Source organism: Lagenorhynchus albirostris, chromosome 4 (assembly GCF_949774975.1).
Source record: "Lagenorhynchus albirostris chromosome 4, mLagAlb1.1, whole genome shotgun sequence".
Lineage (NCBI taxonomy): Eukaryota > Metazoa > Chordata > Mammalia > Artiodactyla > Delphinidae > Lagenorhynchus > Lagenorhynchus albirostris.
In genome coordinates, this window is record NC_083098.1 from 147969752 (window position 1) to 147990507 (window position 20756).

The following is a 20756-nucleotide window of genomic DNA, read 5'->3' on the forward strand; positions in this document are numbered from 1 at the left end:
CCCAGAGGGGCAGGAAGGAAGGAAAGGCAGCAGAAAGGTCTATTGTCTATAAGTCTAGGGAAGAGTGACACATAACACGGCAATAATAACATCTCGTGGGGCTCGAAGTATATCCAGAGACTGAAACACGACAGCAGTAGTAGCCCAGGGATTATGAGGGGCACACGGTGTGTGAGCGGCTGGCCCCCCACGTCCTCTGAGTGGGAGCGTCTACCGTGAAGGGACTTTGCAGGTGGGACTAAGTTAAGGGACTTGAGATAGGGAGATGACCCTGGATTATCCGAGCAGGTTCTGAGTGTCCTTGGAAGGGGGAGGCAGAGGGAGATTTGACACGAAGGAGGCTGCGTGGTGACTTCAGAAGAAAGAAAGCCATCTGAAGATCGTCCTAAAATTTGCACTCAGGACTTGCTTTAATCATGTTAATCATGTGTGCTTAGACAGACAGACACAGATCCCTAGAAATAGGAGGCAGGACCACATGAGGAGGCGGAGGGAGGGGATGGGCATTATTAAAGTATCCTCAGTGCAAAGAGTCTTTAGTGCCCAAAGGCAGGACAGGTCCCCTTTAACAGAGGAGAGGGCAGTGGAAATGCTTTGAAACTTGGCGTGAGGTGTGAGTTAACCACGGTCCTTGAATTAAGAGAGATTAAGGGCTGGGACAAGACAGAGGCCCATCTAGGGTTCCACTTGCTGGACTGGAATTTGAAAAGGGGTGTTTGAGGAGACCAGTCTTTGTCTCAGTCACACAGGCCCTCTGGGAGCCGTCAGGGACTATACTTTGAGAAGTGACACGTGTAGCATGTCCTGGCCACACCTCACGTCGTGGCCTTAGTGCACGTGGAAACGTGTGATTTTGATATATATTTGGGAGTCTGTGAGACAAGAGATTCCTGGAGTTCTCACCTCTGAAACGGGCGATCTTTAGATGATGGTTGGACAGTGTATGATCAATGTGCAGATGGGCCACTTGTTCAGGGCACCCGCGGCTAAGACAGCTGCGTGAAGTCCAGCCGGTGTGCTGAGCTCTGGGTCCGTCCATCTGCAGGGCTGAGGCACGAGAGGAGCCCCGGCACATGGGGTAGCTGGCAGTGCTGTTCACACAGTCCACAGACTCCCGCTGCTGCCACTCAGGTCATCCCGAGGGGCTCCCCAGGTAGCCAGGGGGTCTGGGGGAAGAATATGTGGCCACCAGAACTCAGCAAGGACTAGAAGATGTTGGACCTGTGTGTCCAGTGGCTGTCCTTGGAGGAGGACGTCATCACGGTGAGGCCACACCTGTGCTCCTGGAGAAAGGCATCTGCCGTTGGTCAAGGTTGGCCAAGGGCTCGCCTGCCAGGACGGTGCGTGCTGGAAGGCAGCCAGGTGCCAGGGTGGCCTGGAGAGGCGTGGCTGTCCCTTCAGGGTGGAGCCAACGGTGGGGAGAGGCACCCGCTGAGCACAGTGTCTGGTCGCTGGTCGGCGGAGACCGTGGTGTTGGCAGTGTTGGATTTCTGGTGCGGAGCCCTAACAGTGGGACCACAGCTGCACGGCGTGTTTCTTCCACCGTGAGCGACCCCTAAATTTTACAGGGAAAAGAATGGGCAGAACTAGGCCTTATTTTCTCCCCTCTGTGCCCTTATATTGGTTTTTTCTTTCATCCTTTTCTCCCTCTTCATTTATTTTCCTGTTAGGCTTTTCGTCCCTGTCTCCGATTGGTAAGAGGACCAGGGGGCCTGCTGGCAGCACCGTCAATCTTTCTCCCTCTTCCTTCTCTTAAACAAAAGCCTGTATTTTCTCAAATAAAACCTGGCCTAGGGCTTCCCTGATGGCGCAGTGGTTGAGAGTCCGCCTACCGATGCAGGGGACACAGGTTCGTGCCCCGGTCCGGGAGGATCCCACATGCCGCGGAGCGGCTGGGCCCGTGAGCCATGGCCGCTGAGCCTGCGCGTCCGGAGCCTGTGCTCCGCAACGGGAGAGGCCACAGCAGTGAGAGGCCTGCGTACCGCAAAAATAAAATAAAATAAAATAAAATAAAAAACCTGGCCTGTATCTCTAAGCAGGGCAGAGCGGTTTCCTTCCCTCCGCCCAACCCCATATCTGTCTCTGACTGTATTGGCTACATTCGCTTAGTGTCTCTGACTGTATTGGCGACATTGGCTTCTTTTCTGTATTCTTGGTGCTGTGGCATTTGGGGCCTTGGTCCTGGAGACGCAGCCCTCCCAGTGCTGAGCCCCCCCACAGTGAGCCACTCTCAGCCACCGCGCCCACGTGCCCTCTGCCCGAGGCCCCCTCAGGGCGGGGCACTGGGCAAGCAGCACTGCCCCTAGCGCTCAGCCCTGCCAGCATTATTCAAACTGTCCAATCCTAAATCTGCCACGTGTACCTGTGCTGCCTCACCCATTCCTTCCTGTGAAAACCCCAGTTAAGGCTCTGGGCCACGTTCTCTTCACTTCTGCTTCTGCCTCCTGACCCAAACCTATGCTCCTGATGGAAGGGGGTGGCCCCTTCTCTTGAGAAATGTGAATAATAAATTCTTCCTTCAAGGTAGACGTAGAGAATGGACTTGAGGACACGGGGTGGGGGGGAGGGGAAGCTGGGAAGAAATGAGTGGCATGGACTTATACACACGACCAAATGTAAAATAGCTAGCTAGTGGGAAGCAGCCGCATAGCACAGGGAGATCAGCTCGGTGCTCTGCGACCACCTAGAGGGGTGGGATGGGGAGGGTGGGAGGGAGACGCAAGAGGGAGGAGATATGGGGATATATGTATACGTATAGCTGATTCACTTTGTTATAAAGCAGAAACTAACACGCCATTGTAGAGCAATTATACTCCAATAAAGATGTAAAAATAAATAAATAAAAACTGAAAAAAAAAAGTTCTTCCTTCAAAGGCAGTTGTCTCCATTTCTGTCACCTTACCATAGGTGATTAAAACAAATCCTGGGCACAAATTTTATTTTATTTTATTCTATTTATTTAGTTTCGGCTGCGTTGGGTCTTCGTTGCTGTGCGCGGGCTTTCTATCGTTGCGGCGAGCGGCGGCTACCCTTTGTTGCGGTGCGCGGGCTTCTCATCGAGGTGGCTTCTCTTGTTGCGGAGCACGGGCTCTAGGCGCACGGGCTTCAGTAGTTGTGGCACGCGGGTTCAGTAGTTGTGGCTTGTGGGCTCTACAGCACAGTCTCAGTAGTTGTGGCGCACGGGCTTAGTTGCTCCACAGCACGTGGGATCTTCCCGGACCAGGGCTCGAACCCGTGTCCCCTGCATTGGCAGGCAGATTCTTAACCCCTGCGCCACCAGGGAAGCCCCCCGGGCACAGATTTTAGAGCAAAGGTGCAGCCCTGCTCAGGAATGCCAGGAACGCAGCTCCAGCAGCTGGAGGCCAGCAGCCCGAGTGGAGGGAACGTGGTCCCGCCCACACCTTGAACAGGCGCAGGGGCTTCTGCTATGGAGACAGGGGCCATGACGCCAGAGTGGTGGGGACAGTGGGGTCCTGGGCACAGATGGACACAGGCACCACAGGGAGGCCGTGGGTCCATGCAGTTGCCTGGGTTCCCACAGGGCCTTCATATGCCCAGAAGGTTTTGTAACATTTGCTAAATGAGGACAACGTGACCACGGCAGTTCCCACACTCTCTCAGGTCCCTCGTCACACTTCCCCTCTGGCTGGAGTGGCTCTGGGGGTGGCACTCTCGGGATCTGGCCCAGGGGAAGTTGAGTTGTGGGAACATGGGTTGGGGGTCAGTGGAGAACACACGTCCTCCCCAGCCACTTGGTTAGGAAGTTACTGCCAGACATCCTGGCGTAGAAAACAGCTTCCAGGAACACCCGTGGCAACTAACCAGGAGGAAGGAGTGAATCACCCTAACTTTTGGAAAAGGATTAAACATGCGCTGATTTAACCGGAAACACTGACATTGACAAGATAACGTGGACCCTAACAGCCAATGTGACAAGGACATGATGTAAGAAGTTTCGTCAGGTCAGCAGGGACATTTTAGATTAGTCATGGCCCAGGAAAAGCACACGACCCTGAGGCTTCCCAACTATGGAAGAAACTTGACGAAGTTCTCTCCGGCTGTGACAGTGGTCCTAACAATGTATACGATACAACCGGTAACGAGTTGTCATGCGGAAAGTCCTGTAAATTAGCAGTGACAATTGTTTTCAATCAGTTACGCTGGAGGGACTAAATTATCTTTTTCTTTTCTCCCTGGACAATGATATTGCAAAATTGTTATGAAAAGAGACAATTAAAAATGTACACGAGGGAGTTCCCTGGCGGCCCAGTGGTTAGGACTCTGGGCTTTCACTGTCGAGGGCCCGGGTGCAAGTCTTGGTTGTGGAGCTAAGATCCCACAAGCCACGCAGCAGGGACAATTTTTTAAGAACGTGGATGAAGAAAGAATCACAGTGGAGCAGCAGGCAGTTAGGAATAAAAGGTGTGGGCTTTTTCTAGATTCTGTGATGTTTGTGCCATTTATCAATATTTTTCATGTTTAATTTGTTGTGATTTTTTTCTCTCATTCTGACTAAGTGTGTTTCTAATTTTATCAAAATAATTCTGCATTTTTTCTTAAAGAGAGTCCCATTGACTTCAGGCTGCCCCACACCTGGGCAGGCCCAGCCCCACATTCACCTGGTGGTACATCGGCCAAGTAGAGACGCACCCGAGGCTGCACAACACGCCGCCCTCTTCCTGAGACTCGGGCATCTTCGCCATCTCAGGGCGGGCAGGTGCTCGTGGCGCAGGACTCAAAGGCCCTCCCCAGAAGGGAAAAGGCTGCCCAGCTGGCCGAGAGGAAACAAAGAAGGCCTTCACTGAGAGCCACCACTGAGCGGGTGGCAGGGCCAGCCAGGTGTGGGGGGGATGCAGACACGGTCCCTCTCAATATTCGCGGAGCCTGTCTTTGCGAGTCCGCCTGCTGGCGAAGACCCGCTCGTCCCACCGTCGGCAACGCTCGTGGCGCCTTCGAGGCTGTCCGCGGATGGACGTGCGCGGATGGACGGGCCCTGCCTTCTCGCTTCTGCTCACCCGTGAGCGAGCCCTCTTCCTGCCCCTCCGGGGCCGCGTTTCCGCTCCTGTGATTTCGGTGGTGATTCTGCGGCTTCCACGGCCCCCGGCCGAGGGCTCTTCACATCCAGAGTCCTGAGCGCCGAGGGCTCTTCACATCCAGAGTCCTGAGCGCGGGAGGCCGGGACGTGCCCCGCGGAGGAACCCGTGTGCCGGGGAAGCTCCTTCCGGGCCGAGGGACAGCGCTGCCGGCCGGGTCAGTGCTTAACGAGCCAACGACGGTGTCTGTTCACTAAGTGGTCTTTTGTGTTGACCCATCGGGGAAAACGCCGTGCCGAGAGGCTGGCAGGAAGCAGCCCGGTGTTTCCCCAGGAGCCGGGGGTGAGAGTTTGCAGAGACCACATAGAGCATGACTTTGAGAATACTGACAATTGACTGTAACCAATAAAAGAATCACCTCCAGAATATATAAAGAACTCCTACAAATCAATAAGAAAAAGACGCTCAATGGAAAGGTGACCAAGGCATCTAAGCAAGCCTCGCAGGAGGAGGTGCAGACGACAGACAGATCCAGGACGAGCTGCAGCCTCTCTCACCAGCGCCACCGGACAAGGGCCAAAGCCGCACACACCTCTGCACCCTGACCAGAAAGGCTGAAGTTGTGACACTGTTAGTGTCCAGCGCTGGCCAAGGTCTCCCACGTGGCTGGTGGAAGTATGAACTTTGATTTTTGTGTGGAGTCTTGGAAAGCTGTTTGACATTGTTTTCTACAAGTGAACATAGCACGTCCTACTTCAGCAGACACAAGGACATGTATGTGTGGTAACCAAACACATGGACGAGGATGTTCCCAGAAGCATTTTCCGTAACAGCCAAAGTCTGGCACCAACACCCAAGCCCGCTGGTGCAGAAGGACTGAGAGGCAGGACCCCAACGGCGGGCCAGACTCTCACATGCCCGCGACGTGAGCAGCAACAAAAAGACCCTCAGTGGAACTCAAGACAAAACGTTGGGTGACACAGGCCAGTCACCAAACAATGCAGGACTGGCTGTTTCTGGGCCTTCCAGGCAGGCTGGCAGGTCTGTGCGTACATTAGTTTGCCTCGGTTCCCACACAAAGCACCACAAGCTGGGTGACTTAAACAACATTGATTCTCCCACTGATTAATATGCTGAAACTCTAGCCCCCATGGAATGGCATTTGGAGGTGGGCCTTTGAGGATAATTAGGGTTGGATGAGGTCATGAGGGTGGGGCCCCATGATGGGATTAGTGTCCCCACCCCCAGGTGCCGGCACAGCCAAGGTGGTGTCTGCAGGCCAGGAAGCGGGCCTCACCAGAACCAACCACACTAGCGCCCTGATCGCCAACTTCCAGCCTCCAGAACCAAGATAAATAAATGGCTGTTGTTTAAGTTGCCTGTCCAGAATTTTATTATGTGTCCCAAGCAGAGGTTTAGATTTAAGCTTCATCTAGAAGCTGCTAATTACTTTGGAAGGTATTCCAAGCAGGTCAGGGGACAGTTTGGTGGAAGTATGTTTGCCATTTTAGTTACTATGCTGGGTCAGAAAGCAGTTAAAGTCTGCGGAAATGGTCAGACGTGGACTTTTCTTCTCAAGATGTTTTTCCTGTACTCCGCTTTCTCGCAAATGGAGAAAGATATGTCCTGAAATCCTGCGTCCTTAGAAGTCAGCTGGTTTCAATTATGGGGAGTGGGCTTCAATAGAAACCCCTGCTTCTTAACAGGCACCATGGCTGGGTCACAACCCTCCTGGGGCCAAGAAGCAGGTTGGCCTGGGGCTGCTTGGGGGTTGCTGAGGAGAGGAGTGTGGGCAGTCAGGGCCCTGTGGCCTCAGGGCGTGGGGAGGAGGGAGGGGGCTGGCAGTGAGCTAAATGCTCCAGGGCGCAGGGGCCCGTCTGGGGAGCCCCAGGCGAAGGGATGTCCTTGCCTTTTCAACATCACGGCCCCGGGGCTTTGCAACCCATTTCCCCTGTTTGTATGTTTGTCCTCCTGGTAGCTCAGTCCTGGCTCCTTCCGTCCGTCCACGGCCAGGCACTGAGATACCAAGTGGCGTTTCCCGCCTTATTTTTCAGTTTGCTCTTGTCTGTCTGCCCCAGAACTCAGCCCCAGGGTGGGCAGGGGTGCCAGCCCAGCGCCCTGGTGCACAGCCGGTGCTCCAACAGGATTGGGAGCCCAGTCCCCCCCCACTCTCAGGGGTTGGCTCCGGTCTTTGGGCCCGTCCCTGGCCCCGCCCTCCCTCTCTCCCGCCTCCGCAGCCCCTCCCAGCAGGCCTAACACACTTCCAGGCATTTCCTCCCTACTACGCCCTCCCCCGGACATTATCCTCCCCTGGTTGTGTCCCCTGCCCCGTTCTCCTCCTCCTCTGGGGCCCTGCAGCCCCTGCTCACCCTGCCGTGCCGGGGCCTGTCCCGAGGGAGGGCAGCCCACAACGACGCAGCAGGGATCAGGCAGGTCCCCCGGAAGCGCCGTGGCCCACGACGCCCGGCTCGGCGACGCGCATTACAATCCGCGGTCAGGCCCACAGGGGCGGGGACCCCGGAGCGCTGTCAGGCGATGGGGCAGGATGCCCCGCGTGGACGCGACCCCCACACGTCCTCGAGACAACGCTGGGGGGCAGGGCAAGGGCTGGATTCACTGCCTTCCCTGGGAGTGCGGTGGGGGCGGGCCTTTCACAGCGGGGAAGGGTCCGGGAGGCCCGGGGTGGGGTCGCTTTAGGTCGCCCACGAGGTCGGGGTCCAGAGGGAAGGATGCCAGCCCCTCGGGCTTCCCAAGTGAGAGATGATGGGAGGGAGCACCTCCTGAAAGGAACCACCCCGTCTGTGATGAGGACAGGGGCCGGGCGCCGGGGGTTGCTCGCGGCGGGGCAGGGTCCACGCGTCCGAAGACCCCGCAGACTGAGCCGCCCATGCACGGCTGGTGGGAGCACACAGGGCAGACAGGCCGTCCCAGCTCCAGAGCCATCTCCATCGCCTTCCTCCTCCACCATGGACGCCCAGACTGGGGCCCAGAGGGCCTAGCTCCTCCCCGGACCTCACCCTGGGACCCCACCCACCCCGAGACCGCAAACCCTTCCCCGGCCCTCTGACTCCAGACGGGGGCCCCCTAGGGCAGGGCCTGGCCTCCAGACCCCACTCTGGGGACCTGGGGCAGTGCCGCACGTTTGCCGGGTCGCCCTGAGCAGCCGCGAGCGGGATCCCGGTGCCGCGTGGGAGGCGTCCGTCTGCGCAGGCGCGTGCCCGGGCGCCGCAGGTGCAAACACGTCTCGCGTCGGTGTCTGCAGGTCGTGTGCCTGTCTCGTCCGGCCACCGGACCTCGTCGGGCCACCTGATCCACCCACCTGCCCGAAAGGCCGCGGAGCTCGGACCTCGGCCCACCCACTGCTCCGCAGGCCCGCCCCGCTCGTGCCCCGCCCCCATCCCGCAGGCCCCACCCCGCCCCCGCCCAAGGGCCGGGACCCCGCCCCAGACCCCGCCCCGCGGGTGCGCGCCTGCGCAGTGACGGCAGGCGCAGTCGGAAGCACGGCGAGGACCGCGGGGCACAGCTGGGGACGGCTGCCCCTCTTTCCCGCAGTGCTGACCCCGCAGTCGTCCTCCACTGGGGCTCGGGCCGCCCTGGCCGGGGATGGCGGCGGCGGCCGAGCCCGGGGCCCGCGCCTGGCTTGGCGGCGGCTCCCCGCGCCAGGGCAGCCCGACCTCCAGCCCGGAGCTGGGCGCCGGAAGCCGCTCGCGGTCGGGGCCGGGGTCCGGGCCGGGGTCGGGGCCGGGGTCCGGGCCAGGGTCGGGGCCGGAGCGGGCGGGCGCTAGGCCCCTGGGCCCCGCCGCGCCGGGTCACAGCTTCAGGAAGGTGACGCTCACCAAGCCCACCTTCTGCCACCTCTGCTCCGATTTCATCTGGGGGCTGGCCGGCATCCTGTGTGACGGTGAGCGCCCGCGACCCCATCGCAGATCCCAGTACCTGGGCCAGAACGGGCACCTCACCTCTGACCTCTGCACTTCCAGCAATGGCCTCCCCAGGATAGAGTCCCTTGCCCCTCGGGGCAGGAGTGTGCCAGGCCCAGACCTCTCCGTGGAGGTGATGAGGGCCAGCTCCTGCGGGCGTCTGGGGGCGTCCAGTGGCCGCGGCCCCTCCCCCAGGCCGGTGGAAAGATCTGCTCCCTAGGCGCCCTCACCTGGCTTGGGATCCAGTGGGGAAAGAACGTCGCGGCAGCGCAGGGCAGGTGCAGTGAGTGCGGATGAGGCCAGCGAACCCTGAGCAGGTGCAAGGGGCAGCAGTGCGGCCAGGCAGGGCTGGCCTGGGCCACTGGCTCCCCTGGGCTGGTGCTGGCCCATTCTCTCCTGGGTGCACACTGCTGCCCACAGGGCCTGAGTGCTGGCGCTGCCCAGGCTCAGACTCCCAGAGAGCTGGGCCAGGCCTGCCACCCCGAGTGTGACATGCCCCAACAGGGCTCACACGCCGCCGCCAAGCCGGCCTGGCGGGGTGAGGAGGCCCTCCCTCCTCTGGCTCCTGGGCAGCTGACACGTGTGCTGCCAGGGTCCGCTCTTCTAATCCTGCTCGCTTCCGCAGGGGACGGGGCGGGGAACCTCTGCCCTGCTCAGGGAGACGGGCCTTTGGCTCTGGGGACAGAGGGAGCATTCAGGCTAGAGCCTGCAGAGGAGACTGGGCGCCTCACACAGGACGCCTAATGCCAGGGCAAGTGGCAGGTCCCCCTCGCGGGTATGGCCTCCTGAAGGTGGGCACTAGGTCTGAGGGGCGAAGAAGCCCATGGAAGGGAAATGGGGGTGATGTGGAGGCCTTCACTGGGCAGCTGTGCGGACCTTCTCCCCAGCTCTGGAGAAGGAGCCGGTGACCTCAGCAAGCAGAGGGGCCTGACAAGGGCATGGGAGGAAGAGCCCCTTCTGCCAGGGAGCACCCAGCATGTGGGGGGAGCAGAGACTAGGTGCATGGGCCAGAGGAGGAAGCTGGGGGCCGCCTGCCCGCAGCCGAGCCAGGCTGGGTGCCCCCCCAGGATGTGTAGGGTGCCCTCTTGCTGCCCCCGTGGGCCTTGAGAGCATAGCTCACCACTGTTGGAGCCTCTGGGCTGTACTCCCTGGGCCGGGGCAGGTGCAGCCCTCATTGGGCCAGCCACCCTGCCTGCCTCGGGGGGCTGGGGGGATCCTGGTCTATCACAGACTGGCTGTGGTCTGGGCAGGCACATCGTGTGTGGGAGGGGTAATTAGGGGTGTATGCAGTTGTGGGGAGTGAGGGAAGGGTGTCCCTGGTGAAGCTGGTATAGGGGGTAGGTAGAGGTGCAGGAGCTGGCCAAGTGCCCGCCTGCCCACCCACCCCCAGCAGAGACTTGAAAGAACTGGGCCTATGTGTGCGTGCGCGTATAGGGCGCTGGACGGGGGACTCTCGGGACCCCAGAACACACCGTCATCCAGGACGGTCAGAGCCACCAGGGCCCTGCTCCCCGCTGTGGGCTCTCTGGGGTGGGACAGAGGATCAGGTTGTCTCCATGCCCTCCCCCTACCCCTATGACTAGGGTTGGGGTCAGGAAGTTTTGGGAGGGTGGGCCCACCGTGATAGGCCATCTGCCCCGTCACAGAATGCTGACACCCTGCCACACAGCCCTTGGCGGTCCCCCTGGCTGCGGCGTCCTCCCGCGTGCCAAGACCCGGGGTCTTTTGATTCCCGGGCAGGACGGGGGCGACTCACGGGGCTCTCATTCCCATAGTCTGCAACTTCACGTCCCACGAGAAGTGCCTGAAGCACGTGAAGACCCCGTGCGCGAGCGTGGCACCCAGCCTGGTCCGCGTGCGTATGGAGCATGGGCTACTGCACCTGCGGGGGCAGTGCGCAGAGGGGCAGGGAGGCCAGCTTTTGTGGTGGGGAGTCAGGCCAGCATGTCGGATGGGGTGGGCAGTGGCCCGAGCACTGGGGGGCTGGGGTGGGAGTGTTCCCTTGTGCTGGTCTGGGTCCCTGAGCTGCAGACTGCATCCCTGCCTGTGAGCCCCTCCCAGGGCAGCAGCTGGGCGTCACCTCCCGATGGTTCTGACCCTGTCTTCTCCAGGGTCCCTGATACCCAGCACTGCCCCTCCTGCCTGTTGGTGGGCCTCCTCCACCTGTACTTTATCCGGGTGGCCTGAAGTGTATCGCGGAGGGGAATAGGCCTGGGGGAGTGGCCAGCACCTGTGCAGCTGGATCAGGCCTGGGCAGGACCAGCCGGGGCCTGAGCTACAGTGGGGGTTGTCTGAGATCACGGCCCAGGCAGCCCTGAGTTGGTCGTGCACAGGGAATGGGGAGGTCAGCATGCAGGGCAGTCCCCGGCAGGACCCCTGGGAGCATCGAGGGGCTGAGAGGCACACACAGCATCCTGTTAATCGTGCTCGGGAGGACCGAGGGGTGTGTGGCGGTCAGGCAGGTGGCATGGGCTGGTGATGGGAGCTCCCTGGGACAGAGAGGAAGTGGGGCTTAGGGACCCGGTTGCCAGGCCTTAGGGCCCAGGCTGAGGCCGAGCTCTGCTCCTTCCAGGTCCCCGTGGCCCACTGCTTCGGCCCCCGGGGGCTCTACAAGCGCAGGTTCTGCGCCGTGTGCCGAAAGAGCCTGGAGGCGCCCGGGGTTCGCTGCGAAGGTACCGCCAGGAGCCTGCCTGGCTCCTCTGGGGTCTAACTCCCTCCTCACCAGGGGCCTGGCCTCTGCTGCCCAGGGGCGCCCAGCCCTCCCTGCGGTCAGGCGGCAGCTCTAGCGTGGGGTTCGGGGATTCTGGAGCTGCCCGCGCCGGGAGGCGGGGAGGCGGGTGCAGGGGACCGCAGGGGCGCAGGCTGCGTGTTGAGGTGGGCCCGGAGGGGAGAGGAGCGGAGAAGCTGGTCCCCATCCCGCCGAGGGAGGGGGGACTGCTCCTGTCTCGCACGTCGGACCTCAAAAGGTTAAAGAATGTGCGGTCAGGGGAGGGGCGGCCCCAGACAGGAGCAGAGAGGCCGGCGAGAAGGGGTCTGGCAGGGTCGGTGGGCAGCGGCGAGAGGCCCTAACCCTGCCCGCCCCCCAGTGTGTGAGCTGCACGTTCACCCCGACTGTGTGCCCTTCGCCTGCAGCGACTGCCGCCAGTGCCACCAGGACGGGCACCGGGACCACGTGAGTGCGCTGGGCCGGGGGCCGGAGGGCCGGGGAGGTGGGGGAGGCTCCGCGGAGCCTGCTGACAGGCCTCTCCGCAGGACACGCACCTCCACCACTGGCGCGAGGGAAATCTGCCCTCGGGCGCGCGCTGCGAGGTCTGCCGAAAGACTTGCTGCTCGTCCGACGTGCTGGCCGGCGTGCGCTGCGAGTGGTGCGGCGTCCAGGTGGGGCGGGGCGGAGGCCCTGGGGGCGGGGCGGGAGAGGCGCGGGTGCGCTTGAGGCGGGGGCGGGGGTCCTGGGGGCGGGGCGGGATGGATGTCGCGGCCAAGACCTGTGGGGCGGGCTGCATCGTCCAGTGGCAAAGCAGGTTGGGGGGCGGGGGTCCTGGGGACAGCTCGTTTGGATCGGGGTGTTTTCCGGCTTTTGGGGTGGGGGTTCGGTTGTGCAGGGGAGACTGAGGTTGGGGGTTGCGTGGGAGCTCAATGTGGCCCCCCGGGAAATCACTGAGGGCCGGCCTGGACCCAGGCCCTCTCCTGTACCAGGACCCCAGGCTCGAGCCCGTGCCCTCTCCCCCAGGCCCACTCGGTCTGCTCCGCGGCTCTCGCCCCCGAGTGCACTTTCGGGCGCCTGCGCACCATGGTCCTGCCGCCGGCGTGCGTGCGCCTGCTGTCCCGCAACTTCAGCAAAATGCACTGCTTTCGGATTTCCGAGAGCACGGCCCCTGAGCCCGGTGAGCAGGGCGGCGGGGAGCGGGCGTCTGGGGTGGGGGCCGGCCCTCGACTGAGGCCAACTGTGACCGTCCCGCAGGGGAGGGAGAAGACAGCGTGGACGGAAGCTCCCCCGCCGGCCCAGGGAGAGAGGTGATGACACTAGAGTCCAGTAAGTGCCCCTTAGCAGTGTCCAGCCCCGCATCCCATGCCCCATTCCCCCATCCCGTGCCTCGTTCCACGGATTTGCACCCACTTCCCTGTGGCCCAGGCAAGCAGACTCTGAAGATCTTTGACGGCAACGACGCAGTGCAGCGAAACCACTTTCGTGCCATCACCGTCCCCCGCCTGGCCAAGAGTCAGGAGGTGCTGGTAAGAGGGACCCCGCAGCCGCCTTGCAGGCCCGTCCCTGGGGGGCTGCGGGGACCCAGCGTGGCCTGGCTCCGCTCACGCCCACCCCCACCCCCCTCCAAGGAGGTGGCGCTGCGGGCCTACTACATCACGGAGGACCCTCAGGGCTTCCAGCTGCAGGCGCTCCCTGCACCTGCTCTGGCTGGCAACACCGGGGCCTCAGGAAAGGCCGAGGAGGAGAGCAGTAGAGGCCCAGGGGCCCGAGACGCTCCCAGCATCACTCGTGTTCCCGAGGCCTGGATCATTCGCGCTCTGCCCCGCACCCAGGAGGTCCTGAAGATCTACCCTGCCTGGCTCAAGTGAGACCCAGGTCCCCGGTAGGGTCCGCGGAGGGAGGGAGGTGTGGGGGATGTGTGACCCCAGCTCCTGAGCTTGTCCCCTGCAGGGTGGGTGTGGCCTACGTGTCCCTGCGTGTGACCCCGCAGAGCACTGCCCGGACTGTGGTGCTGGAGGTCCTCCCGCTGCTCGGACGCCAGGTATGTGTGCTGGGCCCGCCCTGCCTGGCGTGGTGGCCCCGTGTGGGTCTTCGGGAGGCGGGGGTGGGGGTGGGGGTGGGGGGTGGGCGTTAGGGCTGGTCCAGGCCTGATGCCCTGAACTCCACCCCAACAGGCCGAGGGGTTGAAGAGCTTCCAGCTGGTGGAGGTACTCATGGGCAGCAAGCAAGGTGAGTGGGCAGCCTGTCGTCAAAGCCCTGACCAGTCCTGCCCCCAGGCGCCGGCGGCCCAGGGCAAGTGCTTTTGGAGGTGGCCGCGGGGCCTGGGGCTAATAGTGGTGTCTCTCAACTCTGCAGTCCAGCGCACGGTGCTGGCGGACGAGGAGCCTTTGCTCGACCGGCTTCGTGAGATCCGGCAGGTCAGTGGGTGTGGACACTGGCCCCTGGGGAATGGCTGGCCTTTGGCCATGGCTTCTACCTTGTAGAGAGGGAGTCTGTCTGCCCTTAGGACACAAGGCCACGCTGGCGGGCAGCTAAGCATCCCGGCCAGCAGTGCCTCCCCTTCGCAAGTTCCCCGTGTGTCCTTTCTCTCCTCTCCTTTCCCATCTTGGCGGCCTTCAGCCTGGGGCGTCTTCCCTTCGGCCCCCTTGGTGGACGGGGGGTGGGGAGGCCCGTCCCCTAGTGCTCTGCTCGGCGTTCCCCCCTCCCCGCAGACATCCCTGCGGCAGATGAGCCAGACGCGGTTCTATGTGGCTGAGAGCAGAGTGGTGGCCCCGCGCGTCTCTCTGTTCGTGGGTGGCCTGCCCCCTGGCCGGTCCCCCCAGGAGTATAGCAGTCTGCTGGACGAGGCTGTGGCCAGCAAAGGTGCGACTGCCTGGGCTGGTCCGGGGCGCTTGGCCAGGTGGGGGCAGGGCGGGAGTCCTGAGAGCAGGTGTGCGGGCTGCCGGGCCGAGGCTGCGTCCCCCTGCTGCCCCGCTCCCCCCAAGCACTGGCTGAGCCTTTCCCGAGCTGGTTCCTGGCCCAGAGGGTCTCCGTCCTCACCTCTGGGGCCCAGACCCCATCACCTCCTCTGAGGAGGTTTCCTGCTCTGGGCCCTGGGGGGGTGCCCTGTGCCTGGAGTGGGGGGGCGCTTCCTGGGAGAGCTGCGCTGTTGGGTGGTGTGAACTTATTCCTGGCCTGGGGGGCCGGGTGGGGCTGCCTGGGGTGGCGGCCCTGGGTCGGGGGCCTGGGGGGCAGGTCCCTGGCATCTGACGGCAGCGTGCCGCCCCCCCCCATCTTTGCAGCTGGCCTGGTGTCCGTGAGCCACGTCTACTCCGCACAAGGTGAGCCCCCACGGGTTGTGGTCAGGTTGGGTCCGAGGTCACTCCCTGGAGTAGCTGGAGCAGCCTTGCCCTCTGGCTTCACCTTGTTTGGGGCCCGTGGGCCGGGGAGACGGTGCTGTTTCATTTCCTGGCTCACGGCCGCGATGCTTTTGCTAAAACGTGACTGAGGTGCAGAGAATGTTTTCTCCACAACCTCTTGTGCTCATGGGTTCCATCTTTTATGGCGGGAAACTTCAGATCTCCGCAGTGGGAGGACAGTACCGTGAGGCCCGTCTCCCCTCTGTGGGTCCATGGCAGTTACCAACGTCCTCCATGCCTCTCGCGGGTCCTGGGGGGGGTGCGGGTCTGCTCCACCCTGCCTCCAGGTGGCCTTCTCTGGCCACCCAGCATCTCCTGTCTCTGGGCCCGGCTGTCCTTGGAGGCTTCCCCCAGGGGAGGGAGTCACGCACTGCGGGGACGCCTTGGGACGGGCTGGCCTGAGGTGGGCCGTGGCCAGAACTGGGGCCATTCGGCCGCGGGAGGAGGTGAGGCCCCAGCCCAGACACCGTGTGGGTGGTGGCAGGACAAATAACCGAGCTCACGGCCCACCTGCCACAGGTGCCGTGGTGCTGGACGTGGCCTGCTTTGCGGAGGCCGAGCGGCTGTACATGCTGGTCAGGGACACGGCTGTGCACGGCCGGCCGCTGACCGCTCTGGTGCTCCCGGACGTGCTGGTGAGTGGCGCCGGGGCGGGGCCTGGGGCCATAGCTTCCACGGCCAGTTTGTCTAATACCCGGTCAGTTGGAGCAAAGTCCGGGTCTGTGTGCACGGCTGATTCACTCCGAGGGAGGGGCCCGAGGTCCGATGGAGAGAGGCCGGCACGCCACGTGACTGGCCCTGCAGCGGACACCTCTTCAGGGCTGGCCTGTGTTTGTGACTGTGTGTGCGGCCCTCGCAGGGTCGTGGGCCCTGGCCCCGCTTTTCCTGCCCTGGAGGCCTCTGCAGCCCTGCTCGCACCCTGGGCCTCCTCTGGCCAGTAGGTGATGCTCCCTGACCCTGGAGGCTGTCCCAAAGCCCCAGCAGTGCCCCAGACCCCGCCCTGCACTGTGTGCCCTAGTAGTAGCTTCTGGTCCTTGGCCCTGCTGGCCCCCAAGGACCCCCCCGTGGTGACCGGACCCCAGTTCAGGCCGAGCAGGATTAGAGCAGAACGAGTTCAGGGTCTGTGACTGGGTGAGCCACGTCTGCAGGTTTCTGCTGCCCTGTCCTACCATCCAGACAAGGAGGCGGCCACTGCAGGTCAGGGCCCCCCTCCGCCGGCTCCACGGGCAGAGACGGGTGGGTGATGCCGACACGCACTTTCTCTCTCCCGGCAGCTGCCTGCCCTGGGCTGAGCAGGTAAGTGGTGACCGCAGGCAGCTCGGCCCGGTGGCTCACACGTCACCCCAGTGTGTCCTCGGCCTTGAGCCACGGCCGAGCCCGTGTGCGGCCGCTGCCCGCTGTGTCTGCGCCCGTTTGTCTCCTGTCACCCAGCAACCCCCGTCGCAGGGACCCCAGCCCCCGTCCTCACCACGTGGGGACCCCTGCTCCCTGCCCACTCTCGCGGGCGCTGTTTCTGCCGTTGTGTTTGGGGGCGGGCTTTGTCCCGTGGCCCAGGGGAGGCCTGGGGCCGCCCTGCGAGCCAGGCTGCCCCTCCTGACTGCCGTGTGGGTGGGCGGGGCCCTGGCAGTGGGCTGGCTCTGAGAGGGGCAGGCGGGGTCCTGCGTGGGCTTCCAGCCTAGGCTTCTGGGCCATGTGGGTCTGGTGGCGGGCATGGTCTGAGGACACGTGGCGTGGCGGCTGTGGCATGGCCGATGTGCTCAGAGCTCCAGGCTGGCCAGTGCCTTCCCGCCCCACTGGCCAGGGGTCTGTGGGCGCCCCTTCTGTTGTGGGATGCAGCCCGAGCAGGCAGTGGTGAGGTGGGGTGGCCGCGTGGCCTTCCTCTGGAGGGGCCGGCCCCAGACTGGCTCAGGCAGGTGGGCTGAGGGGCAGGGGCCGCCACTGCCAGGCCGCGTGCTGGGGGAGGCCCGGCTCTGTCTCTGGGGGTCCGGCCAGCCCGCCCTAACGCAGTCCCATCCGTCAGCACCTGAAGCTGCCCCCACACTGCCGCCCCCTGCTGGTGTTTGTGAACCCCAGAAGCGGAGGCCTCAAGGGCCGTGACCTGCTCTGCAGTTTCCGGAAGCTGCTCAACCCCCACCAGGTCTTTGAGCTGACCAACGGGGGGCCGCTGCCCGGGTGAGCCTGCCAGAAGGGGTGGCTGCCCATGCCCGCCCCCCGGCCAGCAGGAACAGTTGGGGTTCGGTGGGTCGGGACCCTTGAGGGCACCCTGGGTGGGGACGAGCTGTGGCTGCTTCCGCCCCGGGGGTGACCTGTCCCTGCTTGTTCGCGGCCGTGGCCAGTGCCGGGACACGTCCTGTCTCCCTGCCGCCAGGTTCCACGTGTTCTCCCAGGTGCCCTGCTTCCGGGTGCTGGTGTGTGGCGGGGACGGCACCGTGGGCTGGGTGCTTGAAGCCCTGGAGGAGATGCGGCACCGCCTGGCTTGCCCAGAGCCTGCCGTGGCCATCCTGCCCCTGGGCACAGGTGGGGCCAGCTGGCATGTCGGGGGATGGGGCCCCGGGCTTGGCGGGGCGAGGGGTGGGTGTGGAGAGTCAGCGTGTGTCCTGCCGCTGTCCAGGGAATGACCTTGGCCGGGTCCTCCGCTGGGGGGCGGGCTACAGCGGAGAGGACCCGTTCTCCGTGCTGGTGTCGGTGGACGAGGCGGACGCCGTGCTCGTGGACCGCTGGACCATCCTGCTGGACGCTCATGAGGCCGGCAGTGGGGAGAACAGCGTGGCAGACGCGGAGCCCCCCAAGGTACCGGCGTGCCCGGGCGGGGGTGTGGCACCCGGCTGGCGTCTCTCTACCACGTCTGTCCAGGTGTTCGTCCTTGTCCCAGCCACGCCTTGGCGTTGGCGCCAGCGCTGTCCCCTCGTGGACGCGGGTGCCGGGCCTGGGGACGGCCGGCTCAGAACCTGAGTGTGGGGCAGTCACCGCACAGAGCAGCTCTGTGACAGGAGGCCGGACCCACCGCAGGGGCAGCGGGGAGCACATGGTGGGGGCCGACCGGGGCCAAGGGACAACGCGTCTTGTTCTCAGATCGTGCACATGAGTAACTACTGTGGGATTGGCATCGACGCAGAGCTAAGCCTGGACTTCCACCAGGCACGAGAGGAAGAGCCCGGCAAGTTCACGAGCAGGTGCCGCAGGGCAGGGGTGGGTGCGGGGCTGCCCTGGCGACCATGTACTTCCTGGGGGCTCGCCCCGTGACTGTAGGTCCCCCGCCAGGTTCCACAACAAGGGCGTGTACGTGCGGGCTGGGCTGCAGAAGATGAACCGCTCCCGCGGCCTGCACAGGGCCCTGCGGCTGCAGGCGGGGCGGCAGGAGGTGCAGCTGCCTAGCATCGAGGGGCTCATCTTCATCAACATCCCCAGGTGACCGCACGCGGGGCGCCCGGGCTCCGGCCACCCCCGGCCTCCCTCCGGCCTCCCTCTGACCTGTGTGCCCCTCCTTCTTGGTGCAGCTGGGGCTCGGGGGCCGACCTGTGGGGCTCCGAGAGTGACTCAAGATTCGAGAAGCCACGCATGGACGACGGGCTGCTGGAGGTGGTGGGGGTGACGGGCGTCGTGCACATGGTGAGCGCGGGGGCGGGGGACCGGGGGGCCGGGCTGCGGCGCTGCGGCCCTCTGAGCATGGCTCCCCCTCTCCCCCACCAGGGTCAGGTCCAGGGTGGGCTGCGCTCCGGCATCCGCATCGCCCAGGGGTCCTACTTCCGTGTCACCCTCCTCAAGGCCGCACCTGTGCAGGTGGACGGTGAGCCCTGGGTCCAGGCTCCCGGGCACATGATCATCTCGGCCGCAGGCCCGAAGGTACGCCCGGCGCGGGCTGGGCAGGGGGATCGCTGCCCGCAGGCCTCGGCTGCGCGGAGTGGCCGGCATGGCCTGGGCGCCTGGCGGTCCTGCTGCGGCTGGTTCTTCCCTGACGCGGGGAGGTCGTGAGGCTGGATGAGGCCGGCCAGCCCCCAGGGAGCCCCTCCCCACAAGCCGCGGTCACACCACGCTCCGCTCTTTCCCCTTCTGTAAGATGGGCTGAGATGGCAGCGGCCGTCCTAGGACCCGGCACCAGGTGGCCTGCAGTATTGCACAGCCCTCAGACCTTGCCTGTCTCGGGACAGGTCCACATGCTCAGGAAGGCCAAGCAGAAGCCCAGGAAGGCGGGGACCCCCAAGGATGTGCGAGCAGATGGGGCGCCTGCCCCTGAGGGGGACTCCAAGTAGAGGCGGCTCCTGGAGCAGCGCTCGCTGGTGGATGTACTCGCCCACAGCCCTGCCCTTGGGTGTTTCCCTCTTGTCCCGTCCCCGTGCCACACACAAGTGCTGGGTGGCCTTCGTCCCAGTGATGGGCGGGCACGGGGCTCTCTGGGGCCCGGGCCACTGTCCTGGAGGGCACACACTCCTCCCCAGGTCCCTCTGCCACCTCTGACCCCTTCAGCCAGGCAGTGCTGCACCTCACCTCATGCCCCTTGGGCTGGCCCCCTGGATGCTCCTACAGGGCAACTGGCTCTCTGGACCCTGGGGTTGCCCAGCACAGACACGGGACACCCTGGCCACTAGCTCTTTGGCCTCACCTCTCCACCGAGGGCTGTCCTGGGGGACGTGCCTCTCCAGGCCCGGGTGGTGTCTGGCCGGCCCAGTCGGAAGCTGGCTGGTGGCCCCAGAGTGACAGGGCTGGGATGGGAGGGCCCCGAGGAGGCCAGGTGGTGCCCAGGAGGTAGCAGGAGCCTGGCTGGGGGCCCAGAGGAAGTGCGGAGAGCGTGCGGAAGAGCGGGGGCGGCTTCAATCAGCAAGGCCGACGCGGCACATGACCATCGTGGCGCTCGGCCTCCCATTTGCCGACAGTCAGCACACGGGTGCCGTGCCCGCTGCTGGGCAGACGGGACTCGTATGATCTCCGTGCGTCTCCACGCGGAGACCTGGCGAAACAGGATGCAAACGTGGCTGTCTAGCGGGCCACTCGCAGAGCCCCTACCACAGAGCCCCCGAGTTTAGCCGGCCCAGAGTCTCGACCTGGTCCCCAGAAGAGCCCGACCCCAGCTGCCTGGGAGCCCCCAAAGCCCCAGAGAAGGGTCCACGAGCCCCTCTCCTGATCGCCTGGTCTCTTTGCCTTTGGCGCTGTCTTGCCGCTGGGCCCTCGCACCCTGGGTGGTGGCCTCACCCTGACATTTGGCCCCAACTTCGGACATGGCCTGCCCAGCCCCGTACCCGCCAAGCTCGTGCCAAAACTGTCCAGACACGTGCATCGGAACAGCCGTGGGTGGCGGCCCGTCCTCGCCACGTGCCTCTGGTAGCCGCTGTGTGTCCCCAGGTCTGCGTCCCCGGGGATGGCATCAGCTTCTGCTTTGCGGGCCCCGTTGGTCAATGTGGACCGTCTTGTAAATTTTGGTTCAGGTGAACGTGTCCTCTGTGCGTGCGTGAGTGACTCTGTGTGCCCGGAGGGGCTGCGTGGGCTCTGCACCGCCCCCCCCCATTTGTAACTTATCACCTAAAGGAGACCGTAATTTATATGTGGGACAAATACAGTCTGGGCGTCCTGTCCTGCTGCCGTGTCCTGCGTCTGTGCCTGAGGCCAGTGTGTCGGGGGAGGCGGCCTGGGATGTGGGGGCCGGTTGGATAGCCTGCTGCCGTGTCCTTTGTCTGTGCCTGAGGCCAGCGTGCTGGGGGAGCGT

The 20756-nt window shown here is 63.9% G+C and overlaps 1 protein-coding gene across 7 annotated transcripts; it reads left to right on the forward strand.

Moving 5' to 3' along the window:
• Positions 1-8539: 8539 nt before the first annotated feature.
• On the forward strand, positions 8540-20627 carry DGKQ (diacylglycerol kinase theta). 7 transcript variants are annotated; one of them, XM_060148963.1, is made up of 23 exons: positions 8540-8934; positions 10729-10808; positions 11526-11625; positions 12040-12125; positions 12206-12331; positions 12684-12837; positions 12915-12986; positions 13086-13186; positions 13289-13524; positions 13611-13701; positions 13835-13889; positions 14016-14077; positions 14372-14522; positions 14942-14980; positions 15578-15693; positions 17079-17230; positions 17427-17575; positions 17670-17848; positions 18068-18231; positions 18320-18466; positions 18556-18667; positions 18749-18901; positions 19116-20627. In XM_060148963.1, exons 1-23 carry the CDS (start codon positions 8637-8639, stop codon positions 19122-19124), a joined length of 2832 nt encoding a protein of 943 aa, XP_060004946.1. In that variant the 5' UTR covers positions 8540-8636; the 3' UTR covers positions 19125-20627. The 7 variants fall into 7 exon arrangements, with proteins under 7 accessions (XP_060004946.1, XP_060004942.1, XP_060004944.1 ...); XM_060148959.1 differs by having other exon boundaries at positions 19207-20627; XM_060148961.1 differs by having other exon boundaries at positions 18131-18231; positions 19207-20627.
• The last annotated feature ends 129 nt before the right edge of the window (positions 20628-20756 follow it).

Coding starts and splice junctions, on each gene's coding strand:
- DGKQ (XM_060148959.1), top strand. CDS start 8,637: ATGGCGGCGGCGGCCGAGCCCGGGGCCCGCGCCTGGCTTGGCGGCGGC. Junction 10,809..11,525: donor TGGCACCCAGCCTGGTCCGC/GTGCGTATGGAG, acceptor TGCTCCTTCCAG/GTCCCCGTGGCCCACTGCTT. Junction 13,187..13,288: donor CCAAGAGTCAGGAGGTGCTG/GTAAGAGGGACC, acceptor CCCCCCTCCAAG/GAGGTGGCGCTGCGGGCCTA.